The sequence below is a fragment of the Phaenicophaeus curvirostris genome, chromosome 2 (genome assembly GCF_032191515.1).
Source record: "Phaenicophaeus curvirostris isolate KB17595 chromosome 2, BPBGC_Pcur_1.0, whole genome shotgun sequence".
In the NCBI taxonomy this organism is placed as follows: Eukaryota; Metazoa; Chordata; class Aves; order Cuculiformes; family Cuculidae; genus Phaenicophaeus; species Phaenicophaeus curvirostris.
The window spans coordinates 42439285-42464002 of record NC_091393.1 but is presented as its reverse complement, the minus strand read 5'-3'; the positions used below and the strand labels follow the sequence as shown (position 1 = coordinate 42464002).

General features: G+C 34.3%; 1 protein-coding gene and 1 long non-coding RNA gene across 15 annotated transcripts in view; one reads left to right on the top strand and one right to left on the bottom strand.

Moving 5' to 3' along the window:
• Positions 1 to 21011, bottom strand: part of LOC138717882 (uncharacterized) — a 29135-nt gene extending 8124 nt beyond the window's left edge. The window contains exons 1-2 of the long non-coding RNA XR_011336974.1: positions 20887 to 21011; positions 20374 to 20450 (exon numbers count right to left, since the gene is read on the bottom strand). This is a non-coding gene — a long non-coding RNA (uncharacterized lncRNA). The remainder of the gene's footprint in view (positions 1 to 20373; positions 20451 to 20886) is intronic.
• The window catches only part of TRDN (triadin), a 217455-nt gene that overhangs the window by 31109 nt on the left and 161628 nt on the right, over positions 1 to 24718 (top strand). For 13 of the 14 annotated variants that reach the window (XM_069851798.1, XM_069851792.1, XM_069851787.1 and 10 more), the window contains exons 2-5: positions 1436 to 1645; positions 8901 to 8942; positions 15406 to 15546; positions 17452 to 17478. In XM_069851798.1, coding sequence (XP_069707899.1) covers positions 1436 to 1645; positions 8901 to 8942; positions 15406 to 15546; positions 17452 to 17478 — 420 coding nt within the window. The remainder of the gene's footprint in view (positions 1 to 1435; positions 1646 to 8900; positions 8943 to 15405; positions 15547 to 17451; positions 17479 to 24718) is intronic. The other variant, XM_069851793.1, reaches the window with a different exon arrangement.

Genomic DNA, 24718 nt, shown 5'->3' with positions numbered 1-24718 from the left:
TGTGTATGTCTATATACACACATAGAGTTTTAATTGCTTGTATTATAACTGTGTAAATATCTGCCATTAGTATGTCCCTGGAGATAGGCTGTGATACTAATCAGATTTGTCAAGATGACATAGTACTTTTCTATCTTCGTTTACACATCATAAACTCTGACTGATATCCTGAAGGGAAAAAAAATGCTTAATGTGTCATTTATGACCTGTTGCATGCATAAATCACTTGCATTTTTTATGCAGTAGGATAACAAAATGCTCCTGATTCTGAATTTGACTTTAGGAAACTGATCCTCATTGCTCGTTGTCACTTGGCAGATTTTTCCTCCTGTTGTGAAATGTTTGATCCAAAATTTATGTTTGAATAAATGGAAGCAGCGGTGGTTTCATAGTATATATTAAAAAGAGCATAAATTTTCTCTTAGTAGCTAGAAATTATTCATAAGCAGAATAAACATTCTATAAATAAGACTAAATTCCAAAGAAGTAATGAAAAACATGTAAAATGCCAACCTTTTCCTGGTTATACAACACTGTTATTTAGCAAAGCAACTTTCTGAGGCTTTAAACAAAGCAATGTCAGGGTGCTTGTGCAGAAGTAAGCGTAAAAGCTAGTGCTAAGGGAAGTACACACAAATGCAAAGCACAATCTAGTAAACAAAAGAAATGTAGAATAATTCAAGGTATGAATATGAACGCAGATATGACAGATTAAGAGGTAGGGAATCTCTGATACCAGAATTGTGTTTCCCCCTTCTATGGATGTATGTGAGATACATAAAGGTAATTTCAGTATCATTTTTAAGGCACGGGTGGACGAGGTGCTGAGGGATATGGTTTAGTGTTTGGTAGGAACGGTTGGACTCGGTGATCCGGTGGGTCTCTTCCAACCTGGTTATTCTGTGATTCTGTGATTTAGAGTATTGTTCTCAGTTTCTACTTTTTAGTAAATAAAATCAGTATTCATAAGCAAAACGATTGGACAACTTGTTATGCCATCTTCTTGGGATTTTTAGGGAGAAATATGTGTACCTACTGTTAATATAAAAGATCTAATTCTCATTCATTTCTTTAAGAGTATCAATATAGAGATTGTTAAATAGAGTTTGTGATGGCAAATATCTGAAAGGCTTCAACAGCCTTATACCTTAGCTCTACTGATAGGTTTCTAATGGTATATTTGCCATTTCTTACATTAAAAGTGAAAATAAATCTGTTTATCTTTGTATAAAGCAGCTCTGCCACTTTCCTCACCTCTGTCATCCTAGAAGATTATCAGGTTGTATCAACCGTGACAGAAGATAGGTGAACTCAGGGTGAGAAGCAAAAGTCTGAGCAAACCAGGCATCATCCGTTTCTTTGAAATTTCAGATATCTTGTTTTTTTAGGCTCCAAGTGTTAAATTTTATTTCCCCTTCTTTGACTATTTTCCTAGGACGTATGTCTACAACCACAACAATAATAGATGGTAAGAACGGATCCATTCCCTCAGCATCCATGAAAGTGGGCAAGAAATCAGTTACAGAAGACCTTGTGACGACATTCAGCTCGCCAGCAGCATGGCTTCTTGTTGTTGCTCTGATTGTTACCTGGTCAGCAGTAGCTATTGTAATGTTTGACTTGGTGGATTACAAAGACTTTGCAGGTAAAATTCAGCATATTCTATATGATGTCTGATATATTAAAATTTTAAAATTTAAAAACTTATTAAGGAATGTATACTGTGTAACTTTGCATGTTTCTCAGCTTCTTGGAGCCAGCACAGAGTCTCTGTTGAGTTCACGAGAACAAGATATATTGTGAGAAATGTCAGAATATATTAATTTACACTTCATACACCTTTATAATCTGAATCTCTCAAATTTGCAGCCTATCCTCATCCTGGAAAATGTGTATGTTGACAGTAATATAATATGTATATAAGCTTGTACGGTCAGATTCTGTTTCGCAATTCCTATATAAAATTATTGCAAGAAAATTAATTATTAATTCACATTTTCTGAAATATATTTTTAACTCTCTCATACTTTTCTTGAGCTACACTGGCTTACATCGTCCAATGACAAGAAATATGCAAAAGGTCATTTCTAAACATGCTAATCCCAAATTCATCATCAAAAACTATAAGGACAGAGGATCAAAGTCTTAAAATAAACTAATTCACACCCTTGTCTTTAATAAGACAACAATTCTAGCCTAGTTTAAGTCTTGTCAAACTGACTGAACAAGATGAAGTTTGGGGTACATATTGTTTACTAAGGACAAAGATTAAGTGTCTGGTACAAGGTCTATGACAATGATTGAGGAATGAGAAAAAGAAATGAGGAATAGAAATTACTTCATTGCTACGTTACTTTTATGCCTTGTGTCTGGCAATAATATATAATGGAAAACAAAATAGATTACCTACCTATGTTTATAAAAAGTGCTTAGTGTTCAGCAAGCCATTTTGGCAGCAAAACATTTTGAGGTAATCAGGATGTAATGACTAGGAAACATGTAAGTGGAGCAGAAAACAAATGATTAGTGTGCTTTTTTTCTTAAATAAGAACTCTAGGTTTAAAGTTATCACATCTGTCACAGTAGCTAAGTAGGTATTGACATTCAGACTTCAGCCTTTTAATTCTAAACAAATTCAGTTGATGTTTCAAGTTAATTTCCTAGACTTTATTAGTTTACTGATAAATCCATAGATTTCTGCACTGCTATATATCAATATTAACCTCAAGATTTACTTAAATACCTTCTCAGACATACAGCTTGAAAGAAACCAACCAGTTATGAAACAATAGATGACACAGAATCTTGGAATGTAGAGAAAATATATCACAAATGCTCTTAATTGTTTTGCTTCTCATTTGTCTTTGTTTTCAGAAGAAATTCACTTGGGTCACGGCAAAACATAAAGTTCCTTTCGAGCAATTTTCCCCAAACAAGCATCAGATTTTAATTTGTATACAACACACTCACTGTTACAACATAGAAGAAAACCAAGAGAGAGAAATCACCATATTCTGCTTTTAACTTTCCATATTAACTATCAATCAATCAATTAATCAAGTTCTTAATATGTTTTCAGAAAGCATTCAGGAACCAGGGCACAACTCAAGCAAAACTCCTAAGCTAAGTGATTCTTGAACTGGCTGTCAGCTCATACATACCGGACATACTAGTCAGGGTAATGCTAAGACTCTATATTCATACTGAAAACCAAAGAAAACTTTCTAAACAGATGGAAATCTAATGTTCATGTTGTATTGGTTAAATGAGTTTAAATCCCAAAGGTGTTGATGGTAAATGATATTCTCAGACCAAGCTGCAGAAATAAAAATTTGTAAAAGTTTATTTGCAGGGTGAGTTCAAATTTTGTGGAGATGTCTGAGTGATGATAATTTGGTATTTTGTTAGTATTTAGTATTTAGCACACTAATCATTTGTTTTCTGCTTCACTTACATGTTTCCTAGTCATTATAGCCTGATTACCTCAAAATATTTTGCTGCCAAAGTGGCTTGCTGAACACTAAGCACATTTTAGAATTTAGTTATTTTCCTTCCCAAAGATATTTCTGTTCATCAGTGAATAATTAACTAATGTTTAAATCAGGTCTCAAAGGTAAAACATTAAGAGAAGAAACTGCTGTGCTCCTTCAAACTAGGATTTATTAGACTGTTTCCTGTATTTACATAAACATAGTAATGGCTACATAGCTCTTATCTTAACCCTTGGGTTTCAACTCCCATCTGATTTTTCTAGGTGAAACCTGGTGATTTATAAAAATTACATGGAAATAGCTGAAGATTTCACATAGGCCCACCTGGCGGGTCTTACTGATAGTAGAATGATTTTGGCCCTCTGACAGTTTGGCCCTTTTCCTCCACTGGATGCAATGCCATCCTTTTATACAGAAAGTAGAATATAGAGCACATTTTTAAGTGATTCCTAAAAACTAAACACAACAATTTTTTTCTCATGTTTGACACTGTTCTTTGAACAACCAGAACTGCATAAAAAAAACCCCTGAATAGTTCTTTTCAGGACTGCAAGTTTAGTTTTGCAAGCATGATTAAAATCAATTTCCTATTTTTTATATGTGAATTGAAGATGTCAAAGACATTATATTCAAGTGCACATTTTTAAATCTACAAAACACAGTATATTCAGTGTGTTTTTCCTTGAATAACACTTGTATTTCATTAGTTAGCATTCTCAATTTCTTTACCATTTCTTTACCTGAAGTTCCATGTAGTTCACATGCAGAAAGCATGTATAGCATACAAATGAGGCAAGCTGAAAGAACTGAACTCCACTAGTCTGGAGAAGAGGAAACTGAGGAGTGACCTAGAAGCAGCCTGAAGATTTTCAAAACATATTTACAAAGTCAACAAACAGCTATTAAGAGCATGTCCTTGTTCACAAGGGGGATACGGCCAGAAATTTTTTCATGTTGAACACTGCAGTGGGCAATAAATTATTTACTAGGAGGGCAGTGCAGCACTTAAACAGGTTGCCTAGTGGGGCTGCAGATTCTCCACCCTTGGTAGAGTTCAAGACTTGGCCAGGCCATGGCTGGTGGGATCTAGTGTTGACAAAGGTTCCTCACTGAGAGGAATTGCACTAGATCACTTTTAGAGATGCCTACTGATCAGTATCTACATGATTGCAAGGTTTTATTGAAACAACTGTTAGAATCACATAAAGTGTTTAGAAAGCACCTGACCAGAGGTCTCAGTGGAGACGCAAAGATAACTAAGAGGCAAATTCACTCACCCTCACATTTGAAGAGTAGATCTCTGGAGCTGTGTAGTCAGGGTTTCGTTCCCTCATTCATACATTTAATCCTGCTGACTTTTTATAAAATTGTTTCACAGTGATTCCTAGTGGGATGACTTAAAAACACTTAAATGCAGAGCCAGTCCTTTGTCAGATTTCCAGGAAGCAAGGACCTGAGCTGGGAGAGCTATGTAAAATACCACAAACCTCCACACTGGGGCTGGCTCTGACCTGTGGGCTCCTACCAGAAACATCCACAGTGTTTCCATGACAGAAAGGACCATCTCCATAGCAGAGCTGCTAGTAGTGACTATCCAGCCCAGAACTGAGGGCAGAAGAAAACAGGAGCATGTTGACATAGTAAAGCAGGCTGGAGACTGTGTAGCCAAAGAATATATACAGCTTTGTTCATCTGATTACATTACAGAGCTGCTAACCACTGGCCAATCAAGGAATTGCAATACCCTAAATTATGAGTTACCCTAAATTATGAGTTACCTATATTACAGAGAGATTCATGGAGCTCAGTAGAAACAAAACATATAAACAGTATATAAAGTCTTTACTCAAGCATTTTAACTCAAGCATTTTTTTTCATATTTCAGCTATTAAAAGTTATTCTTTCATCTAAAAGGCAAACAATTCTGAAAAAATATGAAGTATAATATATGTATTTTATCTTGTGTATCTTTTAATTTACCAGTATAAACTTGACATTGCCTCTATGATTAGAGTATCAACCCATAAATTTTTCTTCTTGATTACTATAGTTTCATACTCATTTAGAAGTAGACGATCAAGTTTGGGAATTTTGACAATTTATATAAGATGAAATTTGTCCCAGAAGTAACTATGTTAAAACTAAATTTTTGGTTTCATCCTAAAAGAGGCATAGTAAATTACTTTTTGGGGGCTCCTCTCTCTTCATTGTTTGAAAGGGAGATTTAGAACTGAGGGAGGCTGAGGGAGGATAACATTTAGGTTATAGGTGGATAAAGTTAGATTACATGAATTCAAGCTTCTGTCATAGAATGCTTCAAGATAGATTTTGTGTAATTTTACACATTCAAAACATTATTACTAGAAATTCTGTAGTACTCTGCAGTATTTAGGAGGTACTGATTATGATATAAAATATTGCAGAAGGACTCCATGTCGAGGGTTGCACGTGTAAAGCTGTGATTCCTAGAGGTTTATTAGTAAGTTTGTTCAGAGGTTAGAACAGAGATGGGATCTGCAAGTTGGCTATGGCAGTCGATTTTGAGGAAAGCATGAGACAAGAATTATATCAGTGCTGAAAGATTTACCCTGTTCTATCTACCCAGAAGAAGGAAAGGACATTTTGAAATGTTTTTCTTTATTGATTTGTGTTCGTTCCTTTGAGGAAAGAAATGAAAGCTTGCATTCCTATCACGTTCTATCATGTAATTATAAATATGACTGAAATATTTCTAATGTGGTACTAAGGTGACATGCATTACAAATCCCTGAGGTAAGAAACTACAGATCACATGAGGTAAGTAGCATGTATGAATACACCATAGGTAACACATCACATTGGAAAACCTCTTATACATACTCAGTATTTTCAGAAATGAAGAAAATGAATAGTTTTGGTTTGATATGTGCTTTGCAATGTTTTGTTACCACTACCATCATTTGTGTTCAAAAATACACCTTGTTAATTGCTTTAACCATTCATGAATGTATTTCATGCATTTCTTGTATGCATAACTGGATTATATATTTTAATTGGTAAACTTAACTAAATAATTTAAGATTATTTTAGTCATAAAGATTGATTGTCCAGGAATCCAAGTTTGTTAATGGGCTAATAAAGTGTTCAGAATTCCTGTCATTTCTGTGACCAATTACAGCTAATTAAACACTGCTCTAAACTCAGGTCCACAGCATTTAATATTCAGAGTAAATTAATAATCATTTAGCCAGTCATCTAAAGGCCAGGCTATATAAAACCTAATGAAACCTCATTAAATCTTTGGAATTCAAAACTGTTCACAAAATAATCTTAGTGAAAATATAGAACATACACAGCACAGTGAACTTGTCATTTTATCATGACTGCTTTCATAACAGAAAAAATAAGCAGGCTGTTTGTTGTGGATAATTCATTTTGCTCAACAATAAAGAGGGCTTTTAGACACCTGTACCAAAGGCAGATCTCTGTGGAAGTAGTTGTTGTCAATGACTGGAATAGAGAGCTAACAGGGTAAGGAGACACAGAGCTCTCAGCTCCACAAGAAGCAGCAGGGATAGCATTCCAGTCAGATGCTTTCTTTAATGCTTTCTATTTTTTTTCTGGTGTCTTTTTCTTCCTTTTCAAGTTAATGGCAAAACTTCTGGTCAAACTACTGGGGGGGTTTCTTGCATCAACTTCTCACTAACACAGTCTGAATTCACCATGCCCCTGCCGTAGCAGTTTACATTACTGTCTTGTAGCCCCAGAAAGCTTTTGGATGGTCCTGGGTAGTCAGGATAATATAACAATTAATATTCTTCAGTTGACAAAAACAAAGGAAAACTTAGGAGTAATATATATTTACATGAACATCTGTATTTTGGAGAAAAAAGACACATGAAGCTGAAAAACAGGTCTCCAAACAACTTGTAGCATATATTTGGCACATGGACATTTCTTTTCCCAATCTCCTCCATGACAAAATTGTAAGGTGTAAAACTCGTTAGGTGCAGAGTACTTGTTTTGTTTTTAAGAATAGTGGAAGTCAGCAAAATATGGCTATTCTACTGGGGTGGGGTTTTTTTGTGAGATAATCATTATTAGGAACATCCATTGTTCTCCTGTAATGTCATCGCATTGTAGTCATTCTGTTGGGCTCATGTTCACTGGAAACTTTTTAAGAACTGCAAAAACAAGAGTGTTTTTACATTTAGTCTTTTATTTCATGACAGTATATCCACTAGTATTAAAATTGATAATACCTTTACACCTATTCAGAAAAAAGAATGAAAATCTGGCTTACTTTAAAGCACCAGTGAATGTAATGGAATATATCTTTTTGTCTCTTGGTGCAAAACCCTAGACAAATCTCCCACACAGCAAAGGATGTGAAAAAAGAGGTTGATCCTTGCTGTGCTCACCTTAAATCTTATCAAAACACTGTTACAGTCTTTTGAAATAGAATTTTTACTGTATTTACAGGTGTCGGTCCAGAGCATGAGTAAACAGCTTCCCTATTTCAAATTTCTTAATGAAATTCTTATTTGAATCATATGGGACTTCCACTAATGTACCCAAAGCCTACAAAACAATTTTTTTTTCACTGTCTTCAATAATGATAAAAAGAATCAAAGAGATTTAAACCCAATTCCAGTTTAAAGAATGGCTGCCCAGATGACATCTTATTTGTCACATTTCAATCTGCAGCAAATCTCACAGCTGAGTTATAAAACCCTAGAAAATTAGTTTATACTGGAAAGTCTATGAAGTACTACACCGCTGCAAGTACCACATTTATCCCAAATGATCTAGCATAAAATAAATGGCAAATTGTGATCACATTTCATGAGGTCATAAAGTTGAAAGTGTGATATTTCAGATACTGACTCAATGAATAGGGAAGAATCTAAGACAAAATATAAGAACACTTGTATGCTTAAATGCACTTCATGGGTTACAAAACACAAACCAAATTTTCTGCCCATAACGGTATCTGTGAAATTTCTAATTTTAAACAAACAAAAGCAGTAATTCATTTCAGCAACAGTTGCACTAATGTGATTCCTTGGTTATTTGCTGTTGAAGAAATAGAAATAATTCAACTAGAATCAACCACATGTAATATATTCTTTTCAGAAAAGGAACATGTTTGTAACTTGTGAAAATATCTGTGCCTTACTTAACTATTTTTTTACATTGCTCTGATTTGTGTTGTATTATCTCACACCTACAGTGTGTTGTTTTTCGTTTTAATGAACTCCAGTTTCTATTCCACAACAGCAGCCACACAGAGATGAAATAACTCCTCACTTCACTCCTTACCAGCTCCCTTTATCCAAGTGACAACTGAGGATATTTATTATTGCTGACGGTGTTTCTTCCCTTTTTTTACCGGCCTTTCTGGTTTCAACCTGTTGCCATCCACCATAGCCACCTATTCACAACATTGTGATGATCCCTGTTTACCACCTGGTAAAGATGTTCTGCCTGCAGTGTTCTGAATATGTGTGTGAGCGTGCCTTTTGCTGACTGAAGCTAACAAAGCATGGGCCAAAGAATACCAGGACATGGCAGCACTGCTTCTCTGCTAACTCCAAGTCCTTCTGATTTTCACATTGTGTTTGATATAAATCTATCAGCTAGAAGACACTCTCAGTCAGAAGATTCCCGGGAAATGGTGGCAAGCTGAGAAATCCTCATTTTACCCTAAATGCCCTTTAAAAATGCCATTGTGCAATTATTTAACAGCACTGCCTTTTTAATCTGAAGATCTGTGTTCTTAGTCAGTGAATAGAATCCTCAGAATGAGAAAAAATAAAGCTTCAAATTATTTTAGATAAAATGTGTAGTTGTTTCAGAAAACATCACCTAACTAGGGTCTGATCCATCAGACCAGAAGCCTTTCAGCTCAAACCCAGTCTTATCAATTAGATGTAAAGCCAATCCTAAACTACATTTCCATCCACATGTATAGCTATATCAAAAGTACCTGTAATTATTTGATACTTTGTCACATTTTATTAATTCCTTTCTAAATTTTGCCAAGTAGATCCTAGTTGTAACTATTTATTTCTTTATTTATTTAATTCTTATATTATGAAAGGCTGATATTAAAAAGAGACAGACATTTATACTGTAAACTGTAGCCTTCATTTTTATATTTTTAGATCTATAAAATGACAATTATGAGTTAATTTTGAATCTGAGTTTTCCTTGACATAGTTTTTATGCTTATAATTCAATTATACCTGCCAGAATTTGTCCTGGAATGAAGTGCTGTAAGCATGACAAAAATGTTAGTCTATGAGATAGGAAGATAAGACCTAAGGACATCTGTGCTGATAAACTGGAATTCTAATAAGGAAAGATATGATGTGTGTGGTAAATTTTACATGCTAAATACTACTCTACAGAAAACCACACAGTAGAAACAAACTACTACTAGTAATAACAGGCCTTAAAAATACATAAATTTTCAAACTGAAATACAGGTCTCTCTATATCTATAAGAGAATATTTTGCTAAAATTAGGATATATTTTATTATCACAAGCTGGTGTTAAGCTTTTGTGTTTTATCAAACATGACAGAAATTCTCTGTCTTCATCAGCTGTACCTTGTCAGTATCAATGAATTAGATTATATCTCATAAATCAATCTTTACACCAGCTAATTACTATCATTTGTAATTTAATTGCATTCAATTCACTGGAGTCAAAATATGTAATTGATGAGATTCCAACAATTATTAAGTAATTCACTGCAATTCATTATAAACCCCCAACTTTAAAACAGGTTGAACTCTGAGTATATATTTAACTATTTGACAAGCAAAAAAGATTGATAAGAGACTACATTTCTGATGGAGTTATTAAGACTGGAATAATGAGGAAAGTGATTTGCACAGATAAGACAATTAGTCACTTTTTGTTGTACACTTCACAAGCACAAATGACACAGACCATGAAACGTATCCAAATTTGCTTACGGCACTTAACATATTATAGCACATAATTAATCATTCCTATTTCAAAAAAACACTGTTAGAGGATCCATTACCAATCCTGATGAAAAAAAGGGTTTCTTCTGATTGCAAAATAACACAATTTTAGTGAAGTTGAAGTGACTTTGTCACTTTATGAAAACTATCTTCTACCCCAAGAGCATACCTAATGGTGATTGAAGAACTTTGGAAGTCTGTCACTGTCTGATTTCAAATAACCATGTTCGGTGTGAGTTATTAATTACCATTAAAGGTATGAATTCTGTTATCAAATCAATATGAGTTAAAATTGTGAGCAAAGGAGAGTTCAGAACTGAAGAAACTTGTTAGTCAGAATTCTTGTTCTCACATCTGAAATCAAATTATTTTTTCTGTACCAATAATGCTGGAGAGCTACAAAGAATTATAGCGCTTTAATTTTAATGTAATAGTTATGAAAGCCACTTTCAAAACACATAGGGAATTTTCAGAAGTATTTAACACCTACAACACATCTGAAATTATTTCTTAAATAATTATTTTAACCACATTTTTAGTAAAGTAAATCCAAACAAACTTCTAAATTTTCTTACAGATGTGTGCAACTGGTGACAAACATTCTCCAGCCAAATTCAGTAGTGTTTTCCTATTATAAGGTTTTATTGAAAAGTAGTATACAAAGTAATTTAATTTGATTGAGATTCTTTCTCTGCCAGCTACTCCCCCATTAATTATTCTCATAATAATAAAAGTGCAAACACAGTTGGAGCTGAACTTCTACTGAGCCAAAAAACTATCTTTTATACTCTACCAAGTACTAAAAGTCATTGAGAAAATAAAATGTTCTAGAAAACCATTATTGTTGGTATCAATGTTGATTTGGAATACAAGTATTTTATCCACGTGAATAGTAGTATTCACGTGAATAGTAGCATTCTCCTGGAATTAATTAAGAATGTGAAGTTAAAAATTTAAGTGCTTAGCCAAGGTGTAAAATGACAAGAAGAATTTAAATATCAAAGAGCACCGCTAATAGGATGCATGTCACATCCCTCAGTCATATGAAAATAAGATGTCATCCATGCTTATTTTTCAGGCTTCTTTTCTTTCCTAGTCAATGGAAAGGGATGGGCATCTTTGGAAATTAATTCATACAGCTCTAAAAAAGATGGTAGGGGAAAGCAAGAGTCTTGCCTTCTGAAGGTCACAATGTCTTTCCACATTGGCTTTTTAGTGAATCTAGAAATGACCAGGGATTCAACACCTCTCTTTCAGCTACGTGTGGCTAGATAGGATAAACTGACCTAAATTTGTGATTAAATGAAAGTACACACTGTCAACAAAATTCTTCAATATCAACTGCATGTTCCTTCCCTGAGCTTAACCTTTTGAATAACCAGCTGCTTCCTTTCCCCTCCTTCAACAGATATTTAGTGTTTTTCTATTACATTGTCTGAGATGAACAATTGATTCAGTCCCTGTTTACAAGTTCAGCAAAAGATAGAACTTCACAGTCCGTATCTGTCTAAGAAATACTCTGTATTCATAAAGGCTCTTTACAGTTTAAATTCAGGTTACTATCCTTGCTACTCCCAGAGCTATAGATGATATATGAGATATCAAATATTAATCATAGTTTATAGATCAGTTCCAAATTATATACTACATATTGTATAACATATCCTAACAAAAGAAGTATATGTGATCTTAGTTTTAAAATTATCTGTGTTCTAAGGTCTGCGAAAGAAACCAAAACATCAGACAGAGCACAGCTGATCTGGTCCAAACATATTGAATCCAAGATTATTCTAAAAACAGTTATCATACTCTACCATTGCTCCACATCTGTAAATAATAAAAAACCTGTAAACAATAAAAAAATCTAAATTGCACCAAAATATCAAGCTCACGCTTTTTAATGAAAATCTGCATTCTTTCATCTTCACTCTTGAATCAATGGTACACAAATCCTCTGGAAATCATTATCTTTCTTTGTATGTGTGTGAGACACCTTTCTCTACACTTGTTACCCCCTGAATTGCTTTATTTCCTTTTCTTCTTAGGTGCTTTTTTCTACTAGGGAAATAACATGTTGTTGTCAAAGTTGTGGGGAGAGCTAAAAGCAAGGATTTGATCTGTAGTAATTCACTTAGTTGTTATGTGAAGTAACTTAATAATTTAAGGAACTTAAGCATTTTAGGACATGCCGTTACAGTTAGCACTGCTTTTTAAAAATGTAGGAAATGCAATAGGATTTAAACAGATCTATGCACAAGGAAACAACTTTCCAGGCCTGTGTCACTTGCGTCAGACTGCAAGTGGCTCTTGCAGTATGTGATGGTATACAAAATTTAATTTTACAAATATCACCAAAATGTTCTCTACACAGCCTCAAGCCCATTTTTTTTCTAAACTTTTTATGTTAAATGGGATTTGCAACTTGGACCTCTTAGTGTAGGCATGACTAGAGAATTTTGCCTCTGGACACTTACAATTTCTAATCCCTTTTCACAGTTTTCTATGAAGATGTTATGAATTAAAGACCAGGATATGATGTTGATGGCTCTGATTCATCAGCAAAGATGACTTGCCTTGGGGTGGTTCACATAATTTTCTCTGCTCTTGATCTTGCTCTTCTCTGAGCATTTCCCTTGCCTGCCCAAGGGGACAGCTCTGTTACCTGTGAAACCGTTCTTGAACTGCTAGTTGATAGACCAGTATATTAAAATAAAGTGACACCAATTCTTGTTTAGTTTACAGCTGTAGTCCCTGGGGCTGTGAAAGCCCATGGCTGTAAAAGCAACTGAGCCATCCCTAAGCAACCAGTGAGTAAAGAGTACATCGATAAGCAGAGAGGAAATCAAGGCAGCTGTCTGAACTTAAACCATCCTGTTTTATGGATGAAAATCTTAGTTATGCTAAGACCCCTCAGGCCATGTTCATACTATTACTCCACTTGGATTCCTTAGCACCTCTAGATTAGAATAAAGTGCAAATAATTATTTGGGTCAGGTTACAGATTTATTTTTTGTTAGCCTAAATATAGGTATTCATTCTCCTGGCAAACATTTGAGAAGAGCATTTGCAGGAACTCAGTTGAAAAAAAGAAAAGTCTCAATGCATGAGGTCAATGCAATTAAATAAATGCTTTATTATAAGCAAAGTAAATGTTCCCTGTTATACTACTCAATCTTTCTGAACATAGCAGCATACACAATATTACACTAAATGAAGAGATCAAGCATATTTCTTTGCAATTTTGCCATTTCACCATGGCACACAATTATTAGATGTGTCTGGCTGATCAGTATTATATATCTATATAATATCATCTTGAAAAAACATTAACCAAAATATTTCTTAGGTCTACATTATTAAAAAGCAGATGTGAAATATTAGAAAATAATCTTGTTTTCTTCTGTTTCAGATTAATTAATTAGAAATAAAAGGAATTCTTTAGTGATACATTTATATTTCAAATAAATTTATATGTACATTTCATTACAGCACACTTAGAAATAACTATTCATACTGCTGCCATCAAAGAAGTTGCTTTAAGCCTGCACTTTGCCTGCACTCTGTAACCTGCAAGTCCATGTGAGACTACTTCTGATTATTGCTGAGATTTTGCTTGTGAATCAGAACACTGCAACCAGAAGTAGTTCTGAAGAGACTTTTGTTTAAATTTCTACTGAAATATTTGCATACAGAAAGATAGTGGTAAACAGAGATATGGTGCCAATTGTGACACTGTTAAATTCAGTATATATATTTCTACTGAAACTCCAAGAACATGACTAGGCCAACGACTCAATATTTCTCATCTACCTTCAACAGTCTACATCTGTGGGAAACCTTCACACAGACAGGGCAATCATTCAGTTTGCTACTTCAAGTACATTGAACAGAAACACAGACTGCTTGAGAGTTGCTCCCTTTCCTATGCAGTGTTTAGTACAGAATTCAAGAAAATTAAAGTTTGCTAGACAGAAAGGTCAGAAAAGATACTCTGTCAGAGGCTGGAAGGTTCCTCTGAAATATTGCCTCAGCATGAATAGAATAGGGAGAAATTTAGTGAAATCACAAGTGGAAAAGTCTTCAAGGGAATGCTTGTATTATCTACTGATGATTGCTCTCCTTGTGTGTGTATACAGTGAGGAGCAGGGGCCTCACATCTCTTAGAAGTCCCAGGAAGGTGGAGCACATTAAACTGCACGGCTTCCTTGCTTACCAGCATACTTGCCAACAGGAGCAGTAAGACAAGAACTAGTTAAGTATGCAGATGCACACAAGTGTATGTAAAAGGACTCAAGAGATTGTAAGAGAAAAATCGGATACACAGGAATATGTGTTTGAAAGTAGCTGTCTCTGTGTCACAATTGGGACTATTTCCCTCTCAGTCCAAGCTCATGTTTATTCTGGCCCAGGTCAATAGAGCTTTCTTCTTCCCATCATTTATATGTACTTCACGGCAATGATATGACCTGTTTGTATGGTTAAGCCGGGGCTAAGCAATTTTCTCATCCAGTACTTGTGTAAAGCAGGAAGTTTGAGGGGAGATGTAACATAAGGAGTAGAACACAGACAGCAGGGAATCCTAAACAGGCATCCAGAGACAGAGGACTTGGGCCAAAAACAGGCTGAAAACAAAAGATTATTTTTCTTAACCCAATGAGACTTCCAAAGAAGTGCCAGAAGTTCAAGCATAGACACAAGTATCCACTGGGTCCTGAATGACTCTGCTAACAGCAAATACAGTAGCATACAGTTTTATACAAGTCTTGCACAGGAAGGAGAGCTATCCTCAAAGCCTAGAATATTAAAAAACAACATTCTTTTCTCTTGCTTCTGTTAAAGGAGGGAGTATAATTAGTCCTGTAGTGAAGGTTAACTTTAATCACTGAAGGAGTATTTTTTTTTTTCAAACCACTTTTGTTTTAAACTCTGCACTCAGGAAGATCTGTTAACAAGCTCAGCACAGAACCACTGAGAATCATTCATGAGACAATGGAAGAATCCACTGATTGGCTTTATGGCTTTATTTCTTTACTGTCTGACATCGTATGGAGTGATGATGATGATGACAGTGATGAAGGTATTTGTAATGTAAAGGCTTCTGTAACTGCTTTGACTGCTGGTTTACATGCATTAGTTATGTTGGCTTACTCAGCTTTTAACCTCACATGCAAGAAGGTCAAAGAAAATGAAAACTGTATATTGTTGCTAATAAAGCATCTACTAGCTATTCTAATAAGTAAATTGACGTCTGTCAGCTTTTGTCTTGTGTTTAATGCACCATTACAAAAAAGCTGTCAGAATTAAATATTACCATTAGTACATCTTGAAGTACAGAATGCTAATTTACACAAGGCTGTAAAGCCACAACAAAAATATTCTTCAGGATATTGCTTCAGAGAAAGGCAATAATTATTTTTTTAATCAATAAGAATCTAAAGAACCACAGTAAATAAACAAGAAAATAGACTAAAAAACTTCAAACTTTTGTATTTGATATGTTGTTGACATGGCAATATACCAAAAAAACACCCCAACAAAAACAATAACCAGCAAAAAACAAATGAAAAAATAGCATTTTGGCTGAACTATGATGATTTCAGATCATATATTGCAAATAATTTAGTTTACTAGAAATTATGGTTTTGCCATGATAATAACATTCTTCATTTGACATCACCTGATAAATAAAAGTAAACTGCTAACATTTCAAGTTTGGCAATAACTAACTTATAAAAAAGTAGTTCTTTGATATGAGCAGAGCAATAGTAGATCATTATGTCATATCACATTGGTCATTTTGACAAGCAATGAATGTAGGAATGACATTTTCATTTACAGTAGTTTATTTTATATTCTATTTGGGTATAGCAGAATATAACTAAAAAGCAACATGTGGTGAAACTGACTTCAACACATTTGTTCATAAACTTGACATATTAACAAATTCCTACCTTTCAAATGAGTGCGTGGTCTTTCTATAGTAGCACCACATGTTAATACTAATAAATAGGCTGCTACATGTGAGTCTGTAAACTGGGCATCCTATTCTGAGATATGACTTATAACTAGCTGAAAGCCAGTCTCTTATATGACTGAGAAGTAGAAAAAGTAAACTATTAAGAGCTTGTTAAAATTTGAAAAGTGTTCACTTTTACAATTTCATATCTCCCAAAGCAACCGAAAACTTTCAAATCTCAAATGTGTAAATGTTAATGTAAGTAGGAAAGGTCAAAAAATAACTGTCATACAAAAAATCAAGATCAGAATTCGCACTAGGAAGTGTTTGGAGATCTCAGTTCCAGTTTTTGGACAAAGCGGAATTTCATCAATACCTACCAGGAGTATGAAAAGGCAGCAAGCAACTTACTACATTATATCATAAAAAGTATGTGCATGTGAACTTTACTGCCCATCGTGTGCTTCAGTGTTCTTGCCACAGTTTTCTAGGCTCTATCCTTTATATTCCATGTCCCACTTGGAGGTGGAGTGACACATGGCAGCAATCAAATGCTCATAGTTCTCCTGAAATTGAATAATTTTTGCTTTGGATTTCATTGGAGGTGTTGCTAGAGTTACAGTCTTGCTAACTTGCATATGAATGTAGTATTTGGAGATAAAACTGAGTCACTGGGCCTTTCCTTAGAACATGGAAATCTGCATAACTTTAAACAAATTGTAAACTATAGACACAAGATAATATTCAGAAGCACAAATATAGATTTGGTTGTTTAATTGGTTACTCTTGCACACTGAATGTATGTAACCCAGACCCAGGAAAACTGCTATGGGAAGAGAGATATGTAATGAAAATTCCAAAATCTCAGAATAGAGTGCTTGCGATTTTGTATATAAAGAATAAATTAAATTTTAAAAAAATTAAAAATTGGCCAACATGAGAAGTATTCTGGTGTTTTTTTGTTTGGTTGGTTGGTTGGTTTTTAGGATATGTCTTTCTGATATTTTTTATTTTCTCTTGATTTAGGTGAAGTGGAAACTTCCCCAAAAAAAGGTTGGTCAGTTGCCTTACTACAGAGGAATATATTTTGCAATCATTTTAACAATTAACTAGTATATCTGTGATGCATATACTGTCATTAGTCACATGTTAATCTACTGACAACGTGAGATATTCTTTAACAAATTCATTATATAAGAAAGTCAAGTAATAATACTTGCTGTACTGTTTGCTACTCGGTAAGAATTCTTGACTACTTCATTATTATACAGAAGACCTGAAAAATGTTCTTAAAAAAAATTACAAAATTTAGAAATAATATTATCTCTATCTCCTTCATGCGGGGTTCCTATTAATGCCACTACGAGTTACATGGACATCTGGACTGTAAAAATATTTAGAAATAATAATATGAAAGATTATTGAGTAAAATATAAGATGTTGTAAAGGTATTTTATTTTATGCCAAGTAGACAAATGAAGCAAGCAATATTTACGATATAAATCTTTTCAGATGTGAAAACTGTTATGCTGAAACAAAAATCTTGAGTTCAACTTCTATTGAATCTAAATGAAAATTTATTAGAAGGCTTGAAATATCAGTGATAGGACGCAAAGCTTTTCAAAACTAGAGTGTGGGGCTTTTTCTCCAAGTTGAGCACAGCTTGATAATAACAAAATGTGTAATCAGCCCTATGTGATCTGATTTTAGTATCCATCCCATGTGATTACTGTTAGGGATGGACCCAAAGGAGTATCAGTTATACATATTTGGAGACTTTTTGGGTACCAGAATCTTAACAGTTATATCCACAAAATCAGAACCAAATTTTTAGGCTATGAAATGTTGTTTACTTTCAAATATAGGACATTTTCTGCATTCAAAGTCCCTTTCACTCTGTACAGCATTGTTATCTATAACACTGTACATTATCCTTCCTTAGGTGGCTTTTCTTATGTCTGTGGAATTTGAACATCCTAAATAAAAAAACTGACCCAATGAGATAGTGCAGTACACTACCACCATCTCTGGAAGATAAACAGGTTGACGTTCTGCATATATTTATAGGAAACTTCTCTCAAATTTCATCCTGAAATTATGCATTATGGTTGCTATGCCTGATTTTTAAGTATTTGTGGTGGTTCTAACCCACAGTTACTGTGACATTCATGAATAGGCTGAGAGTATTCAAAACAAAAATTCTCCATGCCTGTTTTTGGTGTGTGGACAAGTCTTCAGTCTTTTTCTTTGCTGACTAGGAGATTTTATGAATGTTAAAATATTAACGCAAAAATTACTTTATAATGGAATATAGTAACTGAAAAAATAAGAAGATTGCTAGTACCACAATACAATGACATATTGAAAAATAATTCAAGGGAGTAGAAAGGGCACTGTGTAGTGATGAAGGAAGTAGAGAAAATTGTAATGATAATTAGGAGCCTAAAGGAAACAAAGATCACCTTCCTAGAGATGTAAATTGAAAGAAAAAGTAATAAAAGTAAAGTAATGACAACGGGCTTGCACATGCAAAAGAACTAATATCGGTTTCAGAACCCTTAATAATGGATGAAAATGCCTCTCAAGTGCCTTTTTTATTGGAATTATTTTTGCCGGTCTAAGTCTTATCACTAATATTTATCTTTAATAATTGGAAAACAGTGAACATTTGGTATTGTCTGGAAAGACAATGTTCTCCAGTGGAAGTTATGAAAGATTGTTCCGTCTTTAAAAATGCACGTTCTCAACATGCTAAAACTACAGTCAATTTTCACAAAAGATATTGAGCAGCCTAATAACAGTTTTTTGAAGGGTTAATATGATTTAGGCTTTATTTCTGGCTGTGACTGCTAATCTTAGTTTAATATTTACAGACAAATCCAATTATTTGACAGCTGTATGTTTTTGCATATTTGTTCCTTCTTACTAGAAATTATTGTTAGAGAAAGACAGTGATATATTTACTATTTTTTTGGTGGATGTTACTGGCATCAGTTGTGAGCTTGGAGAAGAACTGAGAAACTTAAAGAACAAAATTGGAAAAAATTATCTGTAAAATATAGGCAAATGTGGGCACTTCAACACCATACATGGCTAAAAATATCATTATTAAACTGTTCTGGAACTTCAGTCCTGTTTACACATGGATAGCTAAACATTTAAAATCTGAACACAGATTCCTCATTTAGCTAGCCAGGGTGTGCCTGACAAGCTGTATATGTGTATCAGTGGGGTTTTTAAGTTAAAGTAGGATCTTCTATTTCAAAGCAGCCAATGTATTCTCACTGTGAAACATGAGTCTGATAGATAGTCATATCGTTTTTGTAAGTTATCCTTCTTTGGTTTTACATTTGGGCTAGTTTCAATCCTTTTCAATCTCTTTTTCTCTCTTAACTCCTTCCCCCATAAATCATGATGTAAGTAAATTTCATTTCAATAAATACAATGACCTTAGAAATCTGAATAAGAAGTAAAGCACCATTTTGGCACTGTTACTGTCTCTTTGTTACCAAATGGAGTTTTATTTGTATAAGATTATTCTATACCAACAATCAAAAGAAAAATTATTTCCTCCAAGTAGATAAGGATCTCTAAATCTAGGCCTATGTATCAGACAGAAAGATATATAAAATAGTTATATGAAATGATACTATTCTCTTCACTTGTCTATAAAATTCTTTTTTTTTTTTAGAAAAACACAGTTAAAAAATCATAGCTTTAAACAAAAAGCCACAAAAAACCCAGAAATCTCTGTTACAGGTTGCAAGAAACTTTGTTAGTTACAAAGAAACTTTTCAGCCGAGCACCTTATCCTTCTTTCTTCAGGTCAGAGGAGAATATGTCTGCCTTGGTATTAGTCTGGTTATCAAGATACAGAAGACATACACGTCATGGTCTTTTTAAAAGCCGTGGCAGTTTCTAAGAGTAGAGTTGGTTATAGTGACTTACCCTCGGCAGCTCTGGCCAAGGTCCAGTTCTGCTGGACCTGACTCCAGACATTCACTCCAATTATTCCCATTACTCCCCTAAAATTAAGTTAAGACAGTCAGAATGTATTTGGCATAAACTATTTGTTTATTCCAATCTGGATATTAATCAGCACTAACATCAACAAACAAAATGCTCCCAAAGTAAAAGTTCTCAGACCAGATAATTTCCTCCAACTCCTTCTAAGAGTGATAAAGCAAACATCTCTGACAACTGGGAAAGGAGAGAGGCAGGAGCAAGTTGCTTAGAGAAGACTGGCAGGGGATTTCTGAACATGGATATGAAAATGGGTTTGATAATATGGTGTGTATAAGCCTAAAAAGAACTGATTTCTTTGTTCTTCCAGGGTAGGGAAAAACATACCAACAAATATTAAAAGTTTTAGTCCTGCAATTTACAATTTCTATTAGATTATTTTTATCTACTAAATCTATAATAGTGGTTATATATGATCAGACTGAAAGTCCAGCTCACCCAGTGGATGGAAGAGAAGCCCTTATTCCTGCCCAAGACTGAGCAATGCAAATGTGTCAGGAAGGGTATAAGAACTGTTAAAAATATAGTAAACATTTCTCAAAGCTGTTGTCCATACCGACCTAGTCCTTGTTAGGGACTCCCTGACCCACAGTGTCACTGAATTCAACGGGAACAGACAGTTCTCACATGGCTGTAATCTGTTTCTTTTTATTTTTAACTCAGTATCATCAAGTAACAACATTTTCCCACAGTGGAAACGGTGGGCAGGATTCAGGTGAATAAACATAGCTGACTAGTGCTATTACAGATACCACATGCTGTCTCAGAGGTAGCATGGGGCTGGCAAATGTGACAGAGCATCTATGGCAGAAGTGCACCCTTACAGGTAGCTGGTGAATGCCAGAGTGCCTTAGGATGTTTAAAATGCCTTGGGATGTTTAAAATGTAAGATTCTTACATTTAAAATACATTTACATTTACATTTCATTAACATTCATTTACATTTAAAATTCTTTACTGAAAGGGTGTCCTGAAATTTATAATAATTGTGAGTTATATATAAATTATCATTTGTCATTACTGTAGTTTATATCAGAAGGATATCTGGAAAAATTCACATTGGCAACTAACACAGCAACTATTTTTATTTCTGGGCAGAACACTAAAAATGGAAAGTTTTTTATCATTTATGAGTCCTTCTGTTATATAGTAACAAAGACTAGTGAGTTTTCTGGAGGTAATATGCATGTTCAGAAACCAGTTTCCAAGCAAAAAATTGGAACTGGATTAGAGAAAACAAATCCAGACTACCAGAGATGCAATTGAAAACTGAGTTGCCAGTGTGGTTGTTATATATGTGTTTTAGAAATTAATTATGCAGTTGCATTCATCGCTGAAGTATTTATCTGTTTGTACTGCTAATGCCTTCTGAATTCAGTTTCTTTTATGTTGCCATATGATAACATTCACTTTTCTGTGTATGAATTGCTATTATAGATCTCTCTAAAAGGCTTTCACTGTCTCCCTAGGCTACACTTTACTATAAAGCATTTTGCATAGCTTTGTGTAAAGTACACCCTGTGTTAAAAGATGAAATTCATGGATTGATTTAATTCTCAGATGTTAAATTGCTTTTCCAGACAGGTATTTTTAGCATTTTGGGGGTTTTTGTGGTATCCGTTTATGTTATTAATATTCTTTTAACAATCTCATCTTGTTTTACTTACTCTGATCAATACAGTGATAGCATATCCACTATAAAATAGCATTTTATAATGTAAAAATATTATTTTCCGTGTTGCATAGATAAAAAAAACAACCCTATACATCACTAGGGAATAGGGATTTTCAATTATAATTCCTTCACCTGTTGAAGAAAAGTGACTGGGTTTCCACTTGAGCTGAGGCATTTTAATCCAAACTTGCCAGCTACCTTTTAAAAATTACACAGAGAACTTTGAATCATAAGGCTAGTAGGAATCCTAGGTAGAAATGCAGCAGCAAGTTTTGCAGCTGTTTAAGGCATCCTCTTAAATCAGGGAAAATCCTAAGGGAAGTTTCTCTTATCGCCCTGGAAATCTTTATTTGTACCCCAGCAGTGGAGCATTGGGGTGGTCCTCACTCTAAGAGAAGAGAGGAGTATTAGGCAGATGCTCCTCTGGCTGGGAGTCTGCTGTGCCTGAGGCAAAGCAAATGCCTGACCTGTTAAGTGAGAGGGACAACCAAAATTCAGTTAAACCCATAGCACTAGAACTGGGGGTCCTGCATGTTTTTGAGAGAACTCAAACCCCTTCACAAGTACAGATGCGCCAAGGAGAGGATATAGTAAGTGGAGTCCCATGCTCGTGACCCACAGACTCCCTTCTGCATGCCAGGCCCCTAAAAAAACCAGTTTGATCTGAAACTGATTGAATTTATAGGAACATATAGGAACATCTGTAGGGTTGATGTTTTTTAAAGCTGAACAGAGAAGCTGTGATTAGTCTTGTGAATTTTCTGTTCTATTTTTAACTCTTTCCACAAAAAAAACCCCACTCTATTGAATAGATTTATATAGGAAAAGATTTCTCTGATGCTAATCAAGGTTAGAGATTTTATGTATTATTATATATATCATGTTACCCTATTTAGAGTTCTATCATTTTTGTCTGTATTTTGTCTGCATGAAGTTACATTCAATTAAGTGCAGACTGATAAAACTGATTATGAAAAAATAATTTAAAACTGGTCCAATAACACCTTTGCAAGCTGAAATCCATGAAGAGGAAACTGTAAAGACAATTTTACTTTCCACAGAAAGAAAGAAACGAAAACTGCTTTTAATCAAATGGCTCTATCTCCCACTCATTTGTATTGGGTTATATGTGTTTATTTTTTGTTGTTTTTTTTTTAATTAAAGTATAATTAGCATTTCTTTTGCATTTCAGAACCAAACTACAGAACTGCAGTCTGTGAATAAAAAAAATAGTCCTAACTTACTTATATAATTGGAGTAATAATTACTTTTATGTGTTAAATATCTAGGGTTGAAAATCTTTTCATATCTTCCACTTTTAATTCTTTCAAAATTCCAGTCATTAAGATTCCTCCATATAAAACAGTCTTCTTGAAGATTTCCAGTGCTGCTTGCAGGATAGTTAGTCAAAGATAATTCCAAGTACCCACCTATGCTTAAAAACCTTTCTATTAAGATATTGCTTTTCTGTTGCAAATGGAAACCTTACCAGAGAGAAGTAAACCCAAAACACCAGAGGGAAAAGTAAACACAAAACATAAAATGTGTTAGGCTTTAGAAGGAAGAGAAAAAAAATAGTTGTGTACTGATCAACTTCCATTTGCCTTGGTAAAGTGAGGCTTTAAAGCTGGAATCGACCACAACAATTTCCCTTTAATTTTTGGGGTTTTTTATGGTGGAGGACATAGTACAACTTTTGGATTTATCTCAGTGAACTAAATCTTAATAAGAACTATGTATCAGCTCCCACAGTTAGAGCTAGTTCTTCAGTTTTTGGGACTACTATCAAACTTTCCCCCTCATCTCAGCTTTTTCATAAAAAATAAATATTTTTTAATTTGCTGAAATACAGTTTTGTGTTTCAAGAGTTTGCAGGATTTAGTTTTTAAGCAGCCCTGGTAGATATATAAAAATACCCAAACATATAAAAACAAAGGGGAAGCATCAACTACACTGATCAGTAACTTTTGTGACAAAAACTGTTCTAAATACCTAGTAATATGCTGACACGTTTTTACTCACCATTAATTGCTAAAGCTATATTATTTTATAGCAAAAGGAATGCTATTTTAAACATATCTATATGTAAAAATATGTACATATTTAATTGCAATTAGCATAATGAGAAAAGTTCAGTTTAGAAAGTTGGAGATAAATAAAGAACGCCTTATAATAAAATCTTCATATGGCCTGGAATGTTTTCCTGTCATGGAAATAACATGCACATTGTTCTGAAAATGGCTTCCTTGCAATGTCTTTCCTTTCCTATACGGTCTTGTAAAAATAAAAATAAGATAAAACATCATCCTGGAATCACCCCTCGGTGAGATGATGATGTCAGTAGGTCACATACAGCGGATTTCTATTATACACCAGAGAAACTACAAGAGACGGGAAGCAATTGAATATCTCTTGAACTGGAATCTAATCATTTTTGTACTTTTCTGGCATTATAAAGAAGGCAATATATATCTAGAAAGCCAAGTTAAATCCTTGTATTCTTGGGGAAGCATAAAGCCTACTTGTTTGCTGTATGCTACTCAAGATAGGTAAATTGTTCAGAAATATTTGAAGGTCATGTTCTCTATCTCTGAT